This window comes from Wallemia mellicola (genome assembly GCF_000263375.1).
Source record: "Wallemia mellicola CBS 633.66 unplaced genomic scaffold WALSEscaffold_8, whole genome shotgun sequence".
NCBI classification, from domain to species: Eukaryota; Fungi; Basidiomycota; class Wallemiomycetes; order Wallemiales; family Wallemiaceae; genus Wallemia; species Wallemia mellicola.
In genome coordinates, this window is record NW_006531965.1 from 339529 (window position 1) to 358042 (window position 18514).

Below are 18514 nucleotides of genomic sequence, written 5' to 3' on the forward strand. Positions count from 1 at the left end.
TTATATACAAATTATCTTATAGACATAAATAATTCAAAATCGGTCATCCGGCGTTCTCTGCCCTGAGGCTTGGGCTTCCTAATAACTTGCAACCAAGATCCCCATAGAAATTCCGTACTAACGAAAAAAAACGTCCTTAATGTTCACACGGCGCGCACTTGCAATAACCGTGATATTATTAGGCGTGTTCCTCTTCTGTACATTCACTGTACTCACAGCCCTGGCCAGCTACTATGCTGTACCGTCAGATGCACTCCTACACCCGTATCCCGTCGATATGCCAGCTTTTCCACAGAATCCTCACCAGCAACCGAGTGATATCACAAATGCAACTTGGGGTGAATACGATGGTTTTGCTTATCACGTAGAGCCACGTAGAGACAAGAACGAGACTATTCCGAGGATTTTACACTGGACTTGGAAGGACAACAACCTCCCAGAAATGTGGAGAGTTGTTAGGGACGGCTGCATGGACATGCACAGCGATTACGAGCATATCTTGTGGACAGACGCGATGTCTCTCGAATTTCTAGAAAAGGAATACCCTTGGTTTGTCCCCACTTGTGAGTATTCATGTTTTTGGATTGCTTCCGTTTACACCGCATAGTCAAGAGTTATCCATACAACATACAGCGCGCAGATAGCATACGCTACTTTATTCTCTATCATTACGGAGGTACTTATATAGATCTCGATATTGGTTGCAGAAGACGCATCGATCCTCTCCTCCAATATCCAGTCGTCCTCGCCAAGACAATCCCAGTAGGCGTTTCAAATGACTTGATGTTCTCTGAGCGCAAGAGTTCATTTATGGAAAGTGTGATACACAACTTGCAGACGTTCAACCACAAATACTTCACACACTACCCAACTGTTATGTTCTCTACGGGACCTATGTTTATTTCAACAATCTACGGTTTTTGGATGGGAAATCACCCTGATGTCATACACGATAGGGACGCTGTCCGTGTCATTCCAAAGAGTCTTTACGGCAAGAACGCCAAGGATGGAACCGTGCCAGATAGCTTCTTTGATCATTATTACGGCTCTAGTTGGCACGCAGATGATGCTGGATTTATTACTTTCCTTGGTAGATGGGGCAGAGGTTTGCTCCTCATTGGTGGATTCGTACTCTTCATTGGTATCCTCAGATTAGTCTTTTTCAGAAGACGTGGTACCAGCGGATTGCGCCAAAACCATCAATTCCCACCTCCTGCGTATTTCTTCCCTGATTCGCACTTCTTCGATTGGCGTGGTCAACAGATACCACTTCTGCCTTTCACAGCCAATCAAGCTGGACAGGGCCGACCATCGAGTCCGTCGAGGAGTACACCGCCTAGCAACCTCGCCAATTCTATCCCAGCGATTTTATACTACCCCTTCAACCCATCAACGTGGGCATCACCGACGTTACCTCAGACGCCTTTATCTAATCAAAATAGTATAAACAAGGCGCCTTCTGGTATCAGTAGTTGGCTTTCTTACATTCTACCAAAGAGTTGGTTAACAAATGATGATGATTATGATGTTGTCGAGCAAGACGAAAGCGAAAGTGAAGAAGTACAAAGTTCACCCGCTACACCGTACTCGCATCATAGGAGTACAACATGGGCCAGGATGGAATTCCAAAGAGCTCGTGAAAGGGAACTTCAGAGAATAAAAGAGTCGCATAGTACACACAATCATGCGCAATCAATAGATAACTATCAACCAAACAACCAAAGCAGAAATAATTCGCATCAAGAAGAAATCGAAGCATTGTTAGCATCACTCGAACCTCAACTATCCCAACAGCACAGCACTACAAACAATTCAGACAAATAAGATTTTCCACTTTCTCTAATTCTTTAATACGAACTTTCATGCATATCTGTATTAATCCTATCTCATTGCTTGGCTGCTTTATCATTGAGGAGAAAACTGAAACTTTCATTGCGATTATGGGGGGCTGTTTGGCGAGGTATATTTACGTTTACCTGGGGCATTTTTGATGTATTTTTTGCAGCTAATGCTTGCGTTCTCTTACGCTCGAATGCTGCCCTGTATTTGTCATAACCGTCCCTGAAACTCTTATCAACACGATGACTAAAGACGAGCTCGCCGCGAGGGTTCGTCGTTGGTGGTAAACTAGACATGGCCTTCTGACGCTGTTGTGAAGCAACCTTTGCAGCTTTTGCGGGCCGCCTGAAGAGTGAAAAAGGAGTTGACGGGCTCATAAGGCGCATATTGAGTGCCATATTGAACGATCTGAGTGCCCTATTGCAATGTGGGACGTATCTAGAAGACTGTAAGTGAGAGTGCCAATATTAATGACATTATACACACCTATTTGCATATGTGATGCGTTCAGAATAGACTCCAGACACAAAGAAGAGAATGAGAGTGGTGAGAGTGATGGTGAGCATCGTCATATAAGCATATCCCCTGTACGTTTGCCTCTATAAACGTGTGAGCATCTTATCGATGTTTGAATGCTAATCAACCCACGTTTTGCTTATCTATTACATTCCACGCAAGAACAGCAGAAGTTGATATCAGAAAAAGTAGAAATACTTTAATCCTAAGTAAAATAGACCTATAACGTTCACTTTACTTACACTCATACCTCCGTCTACGCTTACGGAGCGCCGTTGCATTCTGTTTTAAACGCTCTTCAAAGCGTAATAACTCTCTATACGTTATTTGATCTGGTGGTGGGCACCAGCTGCGTTTGCTGGCTGTCTGTCGCGTCATTCTAGTCGATGTGGTATTTTGGTCTGAAGTCAACATTGGGGGTAGTAAAAGAAGATGTGATATGAGTGAAATGTAATCACTAAGACTACTATATAGTGATTAGCTTAGTAGTTATTCACTCAACTTTCTATAATATTCTATAGATTTCTATCTTGATATTTCATTCGTTCGTTCTGTAACAGTAGATATATAATACATTTTCTAGTACAATTCAAAAACTTCCTTATTTACTATTACCCACCTGTAAGCTTCTAGGCACTTCAGGAATATTTCGTCATTGAATAAAAGTCGGCGCCAACTTCTTAGACACGTTCAATCAACATCTAACACACACATAATGAGCACAAACTTTACAGATAAAGCACGTGAATCACTCACTCTCGCTGTGGAACTAGCGAGAGAGAACAGTAATGCTATGGTCTACCCTGCACACTTAGCCAGCGTCTTACTCAATGATCCTACAAGACCGGAGGGTACTTCTCCCTCATTGTTTGCAACAGCATTAGAACGAGCGGGCGTAGATAAACAATCAGCCAACAGAGAATTTCAAAAGCTTATCGTCAAAGTACCAGTACAAGAACCAGTGCCAGACGATATTACATTAGCGCCTGGTACTAGCAAGATACTAAGGAGAGCTTCAGATATTATGAAAAACCAACATGACACATATGTTGCTCAAGATCACCTAATTTCAGCACTTTTGGAGGATAGCACTATCATACAAGCACTCAAGAATGTTGGATTGAGTAGTACGAAGACTGTAGAGAGTGCTCTCAACCAACAGCGAGGCGGAAGACGCGTCGACCGTCCAAATGCAGAGGAAGGCTTTGATGCACTCAACAAATACGCAACTGATCTCACCGGTGAAGCAGAAGCAGGTCGTTTAGATCCTGTCATTGGACGTGATAACGAAATTAGAAGAGGTAAGTGTATCTTCTGTATACAAATTCGAATATACTTACAAGAATCATAGTCATTAGAGTACTTTGCAGACGTACAAAATCAAACCCTGTCTTGATTGGTGAACCAGGTGTTGGTAAAACAGCAGTCGTTGAAGGTCTAGCACAAAGAATTGTGAATAGAGACGTACCAGCAAGCTTGCTAGGCAAATTATTTAGTTTGGATGCAGGTGCATTGATGGCTGGAGCCAAGTACAAGGGAGAGTACGAAGAGCGCGTTAAAAGTGTTCTTGATGAAATTGAAAAACTCGGTGATCAAGGTAATCCAGTTATACTCTTCTGTGACGAGATACACCTCCTTATGACCGGCTCTGGTGATAGTTCTGGTGGAATGGATGCAGCTAACTTGTTTAAACCAATGTTGGCTCGAGGAAAGATCAGATTGATCGGTGCAACTACATTGAACGAATTCAGACAACATATCGAAAAGGATGCTGCATTTGAAAGACGTTTACAACAAGTCTTAGTTAATGAGCCATCCGTCAATGAATCAATCACTATCCTTAGAGGTATTTCACATAAATTGGAAGTCCATCATGGTGTCCGTATACTTGATTCAGCACTGGTTGCTTCATCTACACTCGCAAAACGATACTTGACTGGACGAAAATTACCAGATGCAGCTATCGATTTGATTGATGAAGCATGTGCTGGTGTCAGAGTCGCTAGAGAAACAGTTCCAGAACAAGTCGACCAACTGGAAAGATCGAAACTGCAATTACAAGTAGCCATTCACGCACTCTCTAGAGAAAGTGACAAGGAATCGAAAGCTAATCTCGAAGAAGCGAAGAAGTCATTGGCTGGCATAGATGAAGAGCTCAAGCCATTGAAAGCAGCTCATGAAGCATCCAAGAGACGTGATGATGAAATCAATGAAGCAAGAAGGAAGGTAGAAGAACTCACAGCTAAAGCCGATGCAGCTGAACGTAGATACGATTTGGCAACGTCCTCCGATATAAGATTCTATGCAATTCCAGATCTTAAGAAGAAGATCGAAATGATGGAACTCAAGAAGAATGAAGAGGAGGCAGCTGAAGGACAAGCAACAAGTATCGTAACGCCTGATCAAATTGGTGAAGTTGTTGCAAGATGGACTGGCGTTCCTGCAACTCGCATACAGACAACCGAAAAAGAAAAGCTCCTTAAATTGGAAAAACTTCTCGCGAAGAATGTAGTAGGACAACCGGAAGCAGTCAAAAGCGTAGCAAATGCTATCAGATTGTCAAGATCTGGCTTATCAAATGCTCAGCGCCCTATTGCAAGCTTCCTTTTCTGTGGACCTAGTGGTACGGGTAAAACATTACTTTCAAAGCAACTCGCACAGTTGTTATTTGACAGTGAGCAAGCAATGATGAGAATTGATAGCTCAGAATTCAGTGAGAAACATTCAATTTCAAGATTAATCGGTGCACCACCAGGTTATGTTGGACATGGTGAAGGCGGTCAATTGACAGAATATGTGAGAAGAAAGCCATATTCAGTCATCTTGATAGATGAAATCGAAAAGGCTTGTAGAGAGTTCATCGTCTTACTCCTCCAAATTCTCGATGAAGGTAGATGTACGGACGGCCAAGGTAGAACTGTCAACTTCAACAACTGCGTTCTTATAATGACATCTAACCTCGGTGCATCCCATTTGGCAGAACTCGCAGGAGAAGATGGTGGCACACCAGCTGAAGCTAAAGCACTAGTAATGAATTCGGTACAAGCGCACTTCCCACCTGAATTCGTCAACAGAATTGTAAGTGTTACACACATTTGCGAGATAACAACTGACTTGATTTTAGGATGAAATTATCATATTCAGAAACCTTGCATTGGGAGATGTCAGAAAGATTGTTGACATCCGTCTGGATGAAATACAGAAACGCATGAAAGGAAATGGCAAAAATATTAAACTCAATGTCGATGATGCAGCTAAGCATTACTTGGCATCTGTCGGATTCAACCCTGTTTATGGTGCCCGTCCACTCAACCGCTCTATTCAACAAGAGATACTCACACCACTCTCATCACTCATACTTTCAGAGAGAGTATTGGATGGTGAGACCGTTGAGATTACCTTTGATCCACCAAGAAACAGACTTTACGTTAAACCAAATCATGAAGGAGTCGTTGACATGGATGAAGACGACTTAAGCGACGATCTTGACGATGATGACATAGAAATTGAAGAATTACAATAAAAAGGACATGAAATGATAATGAATAGACACTACTAATACTTATTTAATTGTAACGTTATGGATTTAATGTATTTCTTAGTAAATTGAACATAGAGTATCTGAACAACTTAAAGTTTATTTATACATAGCACATATTCACATAGATAATAAAATATTGCACGCATCACCAGAGCTCTTAGAGGTGAAAATTCTGATGTATTATTGTCCAGTTTATTCTTTCTTATTGATAGCGTCAATAACATAGTTCTTGATGTTCGTAAAGGTGTCAAATGGTGTGTATGGGATATTCTGAGCAACGCAGTACTTCTCTAAGTCCTTTTCTTTACGAACATAGAGGTGATCAGCGTGTTTGGCTGCACTCATATCACTGACACCATCACCACTAAAGAAGAGCGTAGGTGGTTGAGGCAGATCCCTGTAAGGTAAGATAGCCTTTGACTTGTCATGTCCGAATCCTGATTCTGGATGTCTATAGACAATCTCCCAATCTTTACCTTCTGGGTCGTTGAACTTGACATCGTTTGAAATAATATCGATGTTTTTAGCTTCCTCCTCACCGATTAACTTTGAGAGAACGCTTCTAATGAATGGTGCCATACCGGAGGATACGATAATGACCGGTATATTATTCATCTTAGCCCAGAAGTAGAAGTCACTGAAACCTGGGTCGAGTACGATGTCTACAATGATAATCAGTTGCATATTATGCTATAAATAGAATGACATACCTCTTTTGAGGATTTCCATACATTCGTAGAATGATTTCGCCTTGCTGACACTTCTAAGCATCTCGTAGAATGCATCGCGGAAGTTAAGCTTGTGTGAGAGAATATCCTCATTGAGTTTCTCTCTGTTTTCCTTACCCATACCGAAGTTATCGATTAGATAGTCATTTGAATCTTGTGTAGTGATAGTTCCATCCCAATCACTAAGATATACGAATGGTCCTTCCTTGATGATAACGTCAGATGATCCTGGTAGTGGTGTTGACATTTTCTATATTAGAGATGATTGTGTCTATTTAACCCAATGGTGGTGATGTGACGTGGTGGAGAGCGAGTCAACTATATTACATAGGTCCTTTTTAAGGTATGTTTCAAGCAAAAGAAATTACTGCAAATATATCTATTAAGCATTGCTAAAATGTTTCAATCATTTCTATCAACCACGTGCTACGATCTCGATCTCGTCCTAATGTACTTATTACAAAGTCGAACAAAAGTTTGCTTCCGCTTTGACTAACATTGCTGAACATTTTAATTGCTCTAAAATGGCTAAACTCGTTACTTTTAGTAATGGATCCACAGGCCACTTAGCGGTTATGGGCTGCACTAATGGAACCAGTGGTTTGTAACTTCATGCGAATCTATCAATTCACAGATTTCTTATATTTACGACAATCCAAGAACTTGATGATGACGTCACGGTTTTATGCTTTCAGATATTTGATTTACGAATATTAGTAATTCTCAACATCGGATATGGGGTAGCGGCTAACCTATCGGTTTTTCAGTTGAATAACCACCGAAGCTCCGGGTTCGATTCCCGGTATCCGAATTAACTTTTGCATTTTCTTTTGCTTGCTTTTTACTTTTATGACCGAAGCAGTTGAAATAAATGGTGTCGCTAATATAAGTTCAAAGTTTTTATTTATTTATTTGAAATCCAAAGTAGTCTATGATATTTGAGATTGTGAAGGTGTGCTATTGTAATATGTATAATGAAATCTTCTTTCGTCAACATATATAAAGGTTCTGTAAGGCTCATAGGTTACACTAGCATTGCTTTTTTATATGTAGTGGTTGCTAATTTTATGGTTCTTCACATATCAATATACAGTCTCATAATTGCTATCAAGGTGTGTGTGTAGTATAATGGCTTTTGCTGATAATATGGCTCATTGCATAATATGTTAAGTAGATATCTGATGTGATTTTAATATGACATACAATTGTTTGTCAATGAGACCTCTAATTCTCGTCAAGATCACACTAGTCGATAAGATAATAAATGACATAAAGAATGGTTTTATGATGAAGATATCTCGTAATATAATTTTCTATTCTATTAATAGTATATACCATATTAAATAATGTGAGCTATTTATGGTAAGACATCGTGGATATCACTTATGATACAGACATCTACTCATTTAAAGTATTTCATTAATGATATAAGTTATAAAATATTTTAAATAATTATTTTGTTTTGTTTACGGTTTTTTATATGCGGACGTTTTGCTAATTTCGTGTCCTCAGGTACTCGCCCAGTTTTACCTCATTTATGGACTACCGTAAGATAGCGTTTTGGGGGGATTACAGTGGATTACAATGCCCTATTAATTCAAGACTAATGGTTTTAATAAATGGGGAAGAAGTTTGTTTAGGAGATAATCTACTCGCGTTTCTAGTTATTACCCTATCAGTTACACTAATAAGGCGATTAATACGGGTATTTAATAAAAGTGACTACGACAATGAAGAAACTCTTAGCGATGATGAATATGATATGGAAGATAGCCAAGATAAGCCAAAAGAAGATAGATACGAAGAACATACCATCGATATAGAACCAGCGAAACAAGATTAAATATTACATACACACAACAATAATACCCCACACATATACCAGTTGTTTAAATAAAACGTCTATAAACAAAATTTAGATGAACACTTTAAATTAACGAAAAATAAAACTACGATTATGCGCTTAATAGTTGCTCTTTGATGTTCTGGGATTTCTATATAAATTGTGATCTTGCGTCTATTTGCATGTGTCTATAAGAATAAAAATAATGAGAGATTCGTGTATGAATGATGCAAAGATGATGTTGCCTGATGATGCTGGTGTTATAAGTTAATAAATATGCCAAAAATGATGTTAAATAATGCCAAAAAGGATTCCTTTAATTGAAACCACATGAGTAAGGTGATGCAGGCCAGCTAACTCTATAACGACTCTGTCTATGGCCAGGTGAAACTGACCTTAATTGACCACCAAGCTCATCGCCATCGTTAGCATTAACTGACAAAGCTTGAGGGAGTGAAAGTGGGAACAACTGTCTAAACCTAGGATCAAATGCTGTTACGCTAGCGTTTGATGCCGGCGCTGTTGAAGATGGTTTACTAACATCATTAATAAACTGTTTGGCCTCTGTTTGACGCATTATTCCAGAATCATCAGTTGAAATTGAAGATGATCTACGGCTTGGAATTGCTATTGGCTTCGCTGTTGATGATCTACGACTGAATTGCAAATTGATCTCAGCTGACGGGCTCATTAACGGTGTTGAACCGGCGCAACATGATGCCGAGAACATGTGATGGGGGGCTGCACCTGACAAGGATGATCTATGAGAGTTAATACCACTTATCGTACCACCTTGGCTGCTTATTGAAACATTTCTAGACATAACTAATGGTGAAGATTGTGTAGCTTGTGGAGGTGAAGTTTTCTGTGACTCAGATTTCTCTGTCTTCGATAACCATCTTTCCTTATTCTTTTTACAATGTTCTAAAACACCTTTCATACCTGAGAAAATTGTTAATAAAGTAGCTTAAACTTAGAAGTCAACCCACCCGGTAAGAAATCTGATAAAGTTTGAAATAATGGTTGGACAAACATATCAATAAAGCTGACTTGAGACTTAGCTTGTGAAACTGGATCAGCACTACTGAATACAGTGACAGGCAAACTAAGTTGAGTTTCCAAGGCAGCTTGTTTTGCCCACTCTTCGAGTAAAGCTTTAGACCAGTGCTCACAGACGTGATAAGGGCGGGCAGGGTTGCTAATATCAGCGCACTTTATCAAAGCTTGTAATAATAAAGTCCTGTCTAAATCTTCATCGCATTCTTTCCCATTTAATCTACGTTCGCGCATGTCTGTCAACATTTTCATAAAGTCAAAGTGGAGACTCATGTCAGTTGCTAAAACGGTTTTTGACATTAAGTTACGGAATTTTCTAGCATCGTGTGTAGTTTTATTCTCCTTTGGAGCTGCAGAAGTTGTTGGAGTTGTTGGAGAATTTGGGGTTGCTGTAGCCATCGCAGTTACCTCTGATTCAGCTTTCGCGGACGCTCTTTTTAATTGGTTAGTTTCGACACTATCGTAGTGATCGTCAGTAATATCTATAACGTCAAATGGAGATAATGAAGAGACGGAAGAAGCGCCAATAAGAAAACCGAGGTTGTGTTTCCTGAGTAATTGAACGAGGAGGAAACAATGCATATTCTCTAAAACTGACTTTGATTGATAAATCTCTGACAACGGTGTTTGGGCGTTATTCTATGGGGTATTAGAGAGAGTTGTTAAATAGAGGTATAACTGACCATAAAAGTATTGTTTAAACCAGGATGACCGACATCATGACCGATAGCCGAAATTAATAGAGAAAGAACATCCCAATCTGAGAGTAAAGTTGAAGCTAAACCGGTCTGAGACCTTTGCCATGGTTCATGACTGTTCAGGTTGCTGATAGGTGGAGCGACTTGAAGCAAAACGAGGAACGAGTAAGTTGCTTGTAGAACATCAATTGCGTGAGTGTAGTTGTGATAAGCATTTGGAGCGCTGTACGATTTACGAACGGCTACCAAGAAAGGAATGAACTGGGACAAGTTGAGTTGTGATAACGAGGGCAAGGTGAGAGCGCTCTCAACAATAATTATAGCGCAATTGAATAAGTCGTCGTTAGTTAAACTAAGCGGCTGGAACGACCAAGTGGACAGTTTATCAACCAAGAAAGATTTGTTAGGAATTTCGACCGAAGGATCAAAATGAAACTCGTCCTCTTCGTTGAGGTGCGTAGACTTTTTGAATAGATCGCCAATGAGCTCGCTTAGACCATCCTTTGAGTTTTTGTTAGATCTGGCCAGACCGCCGACGTCCACAGATTTCCTGCGGGAGTCCGTGTAGTCGTAGATGTTGAGGTTGTTGAAGCAGGCAGGAATGACCTTTGTAGTGCTCGTCGATGGCTGCTGGCCTGTCGCTCTGAGAAAAGCCCTGTCAGAGGACGAGATGGCGGAGCGCAGAGGAATTTGCTGGGTGGACTGCCTAGGGGAAGTACCTGGACTTGGCGGAGAATTGTCTAGATGGTGATTGCTTGATTTGTTAGGGAATTCATATTTATCCAACTCATTCATCGTCGTAATGACTATAACGATAGATTCTCACAATAGAGATCTATTAAAAAATTTAAATAAATTTATAATTCTATTTTTTACACTCTGGTCTCTATCTCCTATTTATATTTCTTTTCTTTCTCTCCAATCTACGTCCATCTCAATGTTAGCACCCGTCTAGTAATAGAATATATCTCATAATAAACAGGTCTGGCTTCTCCTTTGGTGCTGGCGGTACTGGCTTCGGCTCTTCTGGCTCTACTTTTGGCAGCACAACCCCTGCATTCGGTTCGGCTGGCTTTGGACAGCAGCCACAGCAACAGCAGCAGCAACCTCCGTCTACGTTCGGCCAGCCAGCGCAGAACCCTCCGTTCGGTACGTCGCTCGCCCGTTTATCTCTCTCTCACCCCGTCCTTCAGGTGCATCGTCAACCGGCTTCGGTTCATCTACAGGCGCGTTTGGCCAGCCAGCTAATACCCCTTCAACTGGTTTGTTCGGCGCTAGTAGACCGCCTCAACAATCTACTGGCTTCTCTTTTGGTAGCGCACCCGCCGCAAATCCTTCTCCCTTTGGCGCCCCAGCCCCAGCGTCTACTTCTACTTTCGGTCAGCCAGCTTCAAGTGCATTCGGCAGCTCCTTGTCTGGCCCCTCTAACGACGGTCAGTCCTTCTACTTACGACACTTCACATCTCATTAGACCAACAGTCAAGGGTACAGATCCATTCGAGGTTAACCAGCGTGTAGAAGATCCTAAAGGCCCAGATCGTATTACAGATAGAGTAAAATTCCACTCAATTACAACAGAATCTAAATTTATGCCATTTTCATTCGAAGAGTTACGCACTATGGATTACAGCAGAGGTACAAAGAATTCCTCACAGGCTCCTTCAACTGCTGGTTTTGGCGCCTCCACTTCTGGTGGTTTTGGTAGTGCATTCGGCGCTTCAAACCCTGCAGGTGGCACAAGCGCATTCGGTCAATCAGCTGGCACTGGATTCGGTTCAAACCAAGGCACTGGGGGTGGCTTATTTGGCGCTTCACAACCTCAACAAAACACTGCCTTCGGTGGTTCATCAACCGGTGGTGGTCTATTCGGACAAACTCAAAGCCAACCGGCAGCTGGTGGTGGATTATTTGGACAATCGAATACCCAGTCCACTCCATTTGGTGGTGGTGCGGCTACCGGAGGTGCATTCGGTCAGCAACCACCAAAACCTTCTCTTTTTGGTAGGTTTATATCTGAAACGATCTGTTTCATTCTAACAAAATTCAAGGATCTACATCAACTAGTACTCCATTTGGTGGTGGAACTAGTGGTGGCTCTGCTTTTGGCCAGAGTAACCCTCCGGCATCCACACCGTTTGGTCAATCAAGCACTGGTGGCGGTTTTGGCAGCAACACAGGCACAACTGGTGGCACAGGCTTCTCTTTCGGTATGTTTGTTATGATGTTTCTAGCTTTTCTCACAAACTCAAGGTCAACCATCTAACACTTCTACTACTACAGGTGGATTCGGCGCACCAGCAGCTCAACCAAGCACAGGCGGCGGCTTATTCGGCCAGACCGCACAAAAGCCGGCATTCGGGGCAGCACCTTCAACCACTCGTGGGTATTAAAATAGTAAACCTTAACTCAACTAACCTTCTTTTAGCATTTGGCCAATCTTCAGGTGGATTTGGCTCAGGTTCTACCGGTGGATTTGGCCAGCCACAACAACCCTCACAGCCAGCTGGAGGCGGTCTATTCGGTCAGACTCAACCAAGTCAACCAGCTGCAGGTGGTGGTTTATTCGGCCAAACTAATAACCAACAACAAAGTGGTACTGGATTCGGTAGTGGATTTGGTGGTGGCGGTTTCGGCCAGCAAAACAAGCCAGCAACATCAGGCTTCGGTGGTGGCTTTGGATCTACGAACACAACCGGCACTGGTACTGGTACTGGCACTGGTACTGGATTCGGTGGTGGATTCGGGCAAAACCAATCAAGCACTGGTGCGACGGGTACAGCTGGCACGACCGGTGGTGGTCTCTTCGGTGGCCAACAAAACCAGCAACAACCGCCAGCTACTGGCGGATTTGGCTCAGGCGGTAGTGGCTTCAGCTTTGGACAGAACAACCAACAGCAACAACAACAACAACCTCAACAACAATCCAGTGGTTTCAGCTTTGGTGGTGGCTTAGGTGGTGCACAAAACAAACCAGCAACTGGTGGATTAGGTGGCTTCGGCTCAAATACAGCTACTGGAGCAACTGGTGGTGGTGGATTATTTGGCGGTGGATTGGGTTCATCAACTAACAACACCAACACCGCAGGAACAGGAGGAAGTCTCTTTGGAGGCGGTACCAATACTAACACCTCAAGCGGAGGTGGTGGTCTTTTCGGTGGTGGTGCTTCCACTGCTCCTAAGCCTGCTGGTGGTCTTTTCGGCAGTACAGGCACAGGTGGTGGATTTGGACAATCAACTACGCAACCAGCACAAACAAATACTGGTTTCGGTGGCGGTAGTCTCTTTGGACAGTCTACTCAATCAAATCCATTGCAGCAGTCACAACCAAATTTGAGCGCATCTGTTGATCAATCACCTTATGGTGTCAATCCGCTGTTTGATCTTGGTCCAAACCCACCAATTGGTCCACATGCAGTTGCAGTCGGTGGAGCTGCTGCTGCTGCTGCTTCAACTAAAAAGAAACCAGTGTTTAGTGCTTCAGCAAGTGTTCGCTCACCTGCTAGACCACTCAACAGATTAAGAGGTTTCGCAGCATCACCAGGTACACCACTTTCACCATCAAGTGGAAACTTCTCTGCATCAGTCATGCCGCCATCTTCACCAAGTATGAGTATAAATGGAGGTTTAAGATCATCACAAAGGTCACTCAGTTTGTCTAGAGCTGGATCACCAGCAGCCTCAACAAATGGAGGTGTATTGGGTGGATTACCAAGTGAAAATGCCATGTCGCCAAATGCATTCATGCCACGCTCGTCAGTTAAGAAATTAGTCATTGACCGTAAACCTATACCAGATTCACCAAGTGGTGGTATTCAATCACCGGGCGTTACACCATCTAAAGCCGGCGCAAAAGTTAGCTTTAACCCACACCTTGAAAAAGCAGCACAAGATAGCCTGGGTGATAGTACAACGATTTCACAACATGAAAACACACCATTGAAGACATCAACTAATTCACAATTCGTTAGATCAACTACCCCATCTGCAAGCCCAGCACCATCTACTCATACACTCGCCTCATCTGTTGCTAGCGTTGAAGCAACACCACAAGTCGAGGACGGAGAATACTACTGTATACCAAGTTTAGACGAGCTCAACAAGTATAGTTATAGAGAACTCAAATCAGTTGAAGGATTAAAAGTTGGTAGAAAAGGCTTTGGTGAGATTCGTTTCCTTGAACCAGTCGATTTAACGTCTTTGGATGGATTAAGTGAGGTTATTGAAGGAAACTTAATCTCATTCGAACATAAAGTTGTATATGTATATCCAGAAAGTGTTGAAGAAGGTGAAGATAATCCAAATAACGCACCGATCAAACCAGCACCAGGACAAGGATTGAACGTATCAGCAGAGATTGAGTTAGACGGTTGCTGGCCAAAAGATAAATCAACTGGCGAGTTCATCAAAGAGGAAAACCATCCAAGGTTATCGACACATTTGAATAGATTGAAGAAGGTTCCTGGAACGACGTTCATAAGTTATGAAAGTGAACCAGGTAGATGGAAATTCCAAGTGCCAGGTTTCTAAAGTGTTGTTTTATAACAAAAGTATAATTTAATTTAATTTAATTTTTTGTCTTTTATTTGTGCGTTTCACTCACTGCGGCTAATCTGAGTCTTTTGATAAGGAACTTAGCTGGTCTAGGGAGTGATCAGCGAATAATATACCATGATTACTACTAGAAGGATGAGCAATATATTACCAACTCATAGGGGGAATATGCATAAAAAGTACGCCTCTAGTCGTGACTTCAAGTCTTCAAGGGATGGCAAGTTCAAGTGGAGGAATAGGAAGGGTGTTAGATTAGCTACAAAATTGTTGCTAGCACTCTTAGCTTTCAGCTTGATACTTTTCTTCTGGACTTTTGAACTCCACATCGAATTAGCGAAATACAGACGTGGATGGATAAAAACAGAAATAAAAACTACAAAACCACTTGGAGGATGCTTTAACAATATCAGCAAAGCTTACGATGAGCGTCAGTTGACTTCACCCAAGTACAATCAACTACAATCCGGTTTAGCGTATAAGCATGGCTTTGATTGCTATGGTCACTCTCGTTTAGTGCAAATGCAACCTGGACAAGGGAAGGTACGCTCTACAATTCACTTATATTGGAGATCAGACATTGCTGCTCTTGGATATAGGGAGAAAATTCTCCTTGATTCTATATTCGCAACACAGGATTTAGATTTCGTTGATGTTAAACTCTGGAGTAATGGAGATTTGAGAAGGTTTAATGGAGAGTTCCTTGATCAATATCTTCATGATTTCCCCCATCATTTCACCGTTGATACCGTTGATTTGAAGGATCTATCGAAAGGTACACCATTGGAAGATAGCAATAGACTCAACTTGAATGACCAAAGAGCATGGTTAGATGGTGACGTTGTTAGGATTCTTCTTTTATGGAACTATGGTGGTGTTTGGGTTGATATGGATAGTATCATGACAAGAGATCTTCAACCATTACTTGAACATGAGTTTGTCACACAGTGGGATTGCTATGGTTAGTGTACGTTTATCATTAAATCATATTACTAAACCTCGCTTCTAGACAAACCATATTCACCTCTAAATGGTGCAATGATGCATTTCAAGAAACACTCACCATATCTTTGTGAAATGATGCACATAATGCAAAATGATGAAGAACCTCGTCAAGGTTCTACAGATTGGGGCGCATTATTATATCATAAAACTCATCGTAGATTATTGAATAACGATCCACCTATAAAACCTTTCGAAATCTTACCATATTGTTTCACAGATGGTAGAAGCTGTAGGTTGGATAATAGAATATCAGATCCTTTCGAGAAAGACCCAAGCTACAGTGATCTCCACTGGTCACAATTTAGAGAGAGATTGTCCTCAATATTTGCAATCCATTTGCATGGACAATATAAAAAGAAGATACCTGAAGATGGTTGGTTGGAACGTGAAGTTATCGATAACCAAAGGAGAAAGATATCAAGAATGTCTTTACCATTAATGACATATGCCAAGAGCGACCCATTTAATAACTCAAATCTATAAGCTTTATCCAAATTTAGTTATACATGATTAATTAATCTATAAGTTATGCATTTGTGTTTTATTTTCAACGACGGTTCCTGCTTGTTGAACCTGGTTGCTGTTGAGATTTAGCTGCTATTGGTTCAGCTCCACTCTCTCTAATCATTGCTTCGATTTCACGTAAAATTGGTTTATGTTCTTCGTACTTTTCTTCCGCGAGATTGAAAGCAACACCACGCAATTCTTTTGCTTGAGCTTCTGGCATCTTTTGTAATGCTACTTCCACCCATCTATCCTTTGTACGTTCGAAGAATTGACGGAGTGTTTCTCCAGGTTGTGGTAAGCCCTCATCTTGATTCGGATCAGATGGGTTTTCTTGCGTAGCTTCTTCAGGTTGTTCATTCGGCTCTACTTGTGTCTCAGCTAGATTCTCTTGCTTATCTGTACCCTTCTCGAGTGTACCTTCCTCATCTTCATAGTCTTCCTCTCCATCATCATCATCGTCTTCGTCATCATCATCTTGCTCATCCTCAATACCTACGACATTGCATTCTTGTATACACTTAAATCTTTCCAATTTATCAAGAGCAAGAGAGTGCATATCATCAAGGGTGAACTCTTGTGTGCCTTGTTCAAAGATTCCACCGAAACTGTGATTAACGAATGAGTTTTACGACTAAAGTATGTTAATATTACTCACACAAACAGAGTATTACGCAGTATCGCTAGCATGGCGTTGTACCGTGGCATAGGGACAGTCTTTTGAGGGTCATCAATAATAACCTCTTCTTCTGGTTGCTGTGGTTGTTGTTCATCTTCGCTACCACTTTCACCACCTTTATCACTGTCACTTTCCGCTGTGGCTGCTGCTTTTGCTGCCCTCTTCTTTGCTGCTTTCTTCTTAGTGCCTGCTTTCTTCGGTTTGCGAAGGTTAAGTGATTGCCATTTACCACCACCTAGAAGGTTGTATCCGAAGCTATAACGGGTTAGTTATTTCATAAAGTAGCTTAGAACCTACAGATCATTATGAAATACAGATTGCAAGGACTCCTCTGAGTCGTCAATGTCTGAGACACCGGCAAAGAGAACACCCATATTCTTTGATTGCCAGTATGCCATAGTTGCACCAGAACGCAAGCTGCTGTGTGTTAGAAAATATTGGCATTGGTCGAGAAACCCCACCTCGGTACATAACCGACTTTTTTGCGACGATCCCACTTGAAAATCGTATTATTCTTCTCGTCAGTCGTTATCTTGAGAGCATAACAGTCATCCAAGGATTTAGCTACTGGCCTTTTGCCTTTCTCGTATGTTTTACAGAAACCTAGACATAATTAGATTTTCATTATATCACAAAACCAGGAAACCTACCTCCAAAAACAACAACTTCATTTTGTTCGGGACATGGAAGGAATGAAAATCCTGATCTTGCAGAAGGTTTGCGTTCTAGTGGTGAAAATTCTATTTTTCTCCATTTAAAGTCATCTAAAGAGAATATCCAGAGATCATCTAAATAAGTGGTTCTAACACCTGTATCGTGGAATCCCTGGTATGCTTTGATTAGACTTATATAACAAACTTACGTCTACTCACTCCGTATAAAATGATAAAGTTCTTAAAGACAGTCATACGATGTCCAGAACGTGCGGAAGGTCTAACTTTTGTATCAATTCTCTCCCATTCCTTTGATTGAATGTCAAAAGACCAAAAATCACTGAAATGGTAGAAGGTAGAATGACCTGCGAATTCACCACCGAATAACCATAATTTACCACCCCCTTGTGCAGTTGCGACAGTCTGATGAGCTGAACGAGGTGCAGGTGCATTTTTACTCTTATATTCCCTCCATTCACCTTTATCGCCTTTGTTTGGATCAAATCGATAGACATTGTGGTATGTATGTAAACGATGACCGTCGTAGTAATCACCACCGATAAGCCATAAATGAGTACCTGATGGATCGGCTGTTAAAGTACCGTTTGCTCTCCTACTAGGTGGTTCTTCGAGTATTTCCTCGGTAACGCTTAAGTTCTTTAGTATTATACGTCAGCTAACGGGATATAAAGACACGGAATAGACGAACCTCCTGCATTTCCTTCTGATATTTCTCTAAAATAGCCTCTAAATCTTCTTCATCACCATCTGTTGTCGTCTTCTTCGCTTTCTTATCTCTCTGCTTTTCAGCTGACTTTGCAGCTTTCTCCTTCTTTGCCACTTTAGATGCAGCTTTGCTATCAGAAATTTTCTTATCCTTTTTTCCCATTTCAATCTTGATAGT

General features: G+C 41.5%; 8 protein-coding genes and 1 non-coding gene across 9 annotated transcripts; 5 read left to right on the top strand and 4 right to left on the bottom strand.

Annotated features, from left to right (window-relative positions):
• The first annotated feature begins 44 nt into the window (after positions 1-44).
• Positions 45-2600, top strand: WALSEDRAFT_60299 (hypothetical protein). Its single transcript, XM_006958144.1, has 2 exons — positions 45-563; positions 608-2600. Exons 1-2 carry the CDS (start codon positions 140-142, stop codon positions 1822-1824), a joined length of 1641 nt encoding a protein of 546 aa, XP_006958206.1. The 5' UTR covers positions 45-139; the 3' UTR covers positions 1825-2600.
• Positions 1887-2733, bottom strand: WALSEDRAFT_18072 (hypothetical protein; the record flags this gene model as incomplete). The annotated part of the gene is made up of 3 exons (XM_006957963.1): positions 1887-2285; positions 2488-2560; positions 2594-2733. The coding sequence occupies 3 exons, from the start codon at positions 2731-2733 to the stop codon at positions 1887-1889; spliced, it is 612 nt and encodes a 203-aa protein (XP_006958025.1).
• A 328-nt stretch (positions 2734-3061) lies between these two features.
• On the top strand, positions 3062-5942 carry WALSEDRAFT_32449 (hypothetical protein). Its single transcript, XM_006958145.1, has 3 exons — positions 3062-3656; positions 3707-5433; positions 5480-5942. Exons 1-3 carry the CDS (start codon positions 3071-3073, stop codon positions 5876-5878), a joined length of 2712 nt encoding a protein of 903 aa, XP_006958207.1. The 5' UTR covers positions 3062-3070; the 3' UTR covers positions 5879-5942.
• A 2-nt stretch (positions 5943-5944) lies between these two features.
• Positions 5945-6919, bottom strand: WALSEDRAFT_32451 (hypothetical protein). Its single transcript, XM_006958146.1, has 2 exons — positions 6607-6919; positions 5945-6558 (listed from the first exon to the last, which is right to left on the bottom strand). The coding sequence occupies exons 1-2, from the start codon at positions 6869-6871 to the stop codon at positions 6089-6091; spliced, it is 735 nt and encodes a 244-aa protein (XP_006958208.1). The 5' UTR covers positions 6872-6919; the 3' UTR covers positions 5945-6088.
• A 434-nt stretch (positions 6920-7353) lies between these two features.
• WALSEDRAFT_t44 lies at positions 7354-7435 on the top strand. Its single transcript has one exon. It is a non-coding gene; the product is annotated as a tRNA-Glu (tRNA).
• A 1159-nt stretch (positions 7436-8594) lies between these two features.
• Positions 8595-11016, bottom strand: WALSEDRAFT_38039 (HD-domain/PDEase-like protein; the record flags this gene model as incomplete). Its single annotated transcript, XM_006958147.1, has 3 exons — positions 8595-9409; positions 9457-10162; positions 10207-11016. 3 exons carry the CDS (start codon positions 11014-11016, stop codon positions 8784-8786), a joined length of 2142 nt encoding a protein of 713 aa, XP_006958209.1. The 3' UTR covers positions 8595-8783.
• An 824-nt stretch (positions 11017-11840) lies between these two features.
• On the top strand, positions 11841-14748 carry WALSEDRAFT_28593 (hypothetical protein; the record flags this gene model as incomplete). The annotated part of the gene is made up of 4 exons (XM_006958148.1): positions 11841-12222; positions 12270-12428; positions 12472-12600; positions 12647-14748. 4 exons carry the CDS (start codon positions 11841-11843, stop codon positions 14746-14748), a joined length of 2772 nt encoding a protein of 923 aa, XP_006958210.1.
• Positions 14749-14940: 192 nt separating this feature from the next.
• WALSEDRAFT_17958 (hypothetical protein) lies at positions 14941-16257 on the top strand (the record flags this gene model as incomplete). The annotated part of the gene is made up of 2 exons (XM_006957957.1): positions 14941-15730; positions 15779-16257. The coding sequence occupies 2 exons, from the start codon at positions 14941-14943 to the stop codon at positions 16255-16257; spliced, it is 1269 nt and encodes a 422-aa protein (XP_006958019.1).
• Positions 16258-18481, bottom strand: WALSEDRAFT_38048 (galactose oxidase). Its single transcript, XM_006958149.1, has 7 exons — positions 18320-18481; positions 17830-18267; positions 17608-17782; positions 17419-17560; positions 17255-17374; positions 16937-17212; positions 16258-16886 (listed from the first exon to the last, which is right to left on the bottom strand). Exons 1-7 carry the CDS (start codon positions 18326-18328, stop codon positions 16322-16324), a joined length of 1725 nt encoding a protein of 574 aa, XP_006958211.1. The 5' UTR covers positions 18329-18481; the 3' UTR covers positions 16258-16321.
• Between the last annotated feature and the right edge of the window lie 33 nt (positions 18482-18514).

Coding starts and splice junctions, on each gene's coding strand:
- WALSEDRAFT_38048 (XM_006958149.1), bottom strand. Junction 17,783..17,829: donor ACTTTATCATTTTATACGGA/GTGAGTAGACGT, acceptor AAAGCATACCAG/GGATTCCACGATACAGGTGT. Junction 16,887..16,936: donor CTGCGTAATACTCTGTTTGT/GTGAGTAATATT, acceptor CGTTAATCACAG/TTTCGGTGGAATCTTTGAAC.
- WALSEDRAFT_60299 (XM_006958144.1), top strand. CDS start 140: ATGTTCACACGGCGCGCACTTGCAATAACCGTGATATTATTAGGCGTG. Junction 564..607: donor CCCTTGGTTTGTCCCCACTT/GTGAGTATTCAT, acceptor TACACCGCATAG/TCAAGAGTTATCCATACAAC.
- WALSEDRAFT_32451 (XM_006958146.1), bottom strand. CDS start 6,871: ATGTCAACACCACTACCAGGATCATCTGACGTTATCATCAAGGAAGGA. Junction 6,559..6,606: donor TATGGAAATCCTCAAAAGAG/GTATGTCATTCT, acceptor TTATCATTGTAG/ACATCGTACTCGACCCAGGT.
- WALSEDRAFT_32449 (XM_006958145.1), top strand. CDS start 3,071: ATGAGCACAAACTTTACAGATAAAGCACGTGAATCACTCACTCTCGCT. Junction 3,657..3,706: donor TGATAACGAAATTAGAAGAG/GTAAGTGTATCT, acceptor CAAGAATCATAG/TCATTAGAGTACTTTGCAGA. Junction 5,434..5,479: donor CTGAATTCGTCAACAGAATT/GTAAGTGTTACA, acceptor ACTTGATTTTAG/GATGAAATTATCATATTCAG.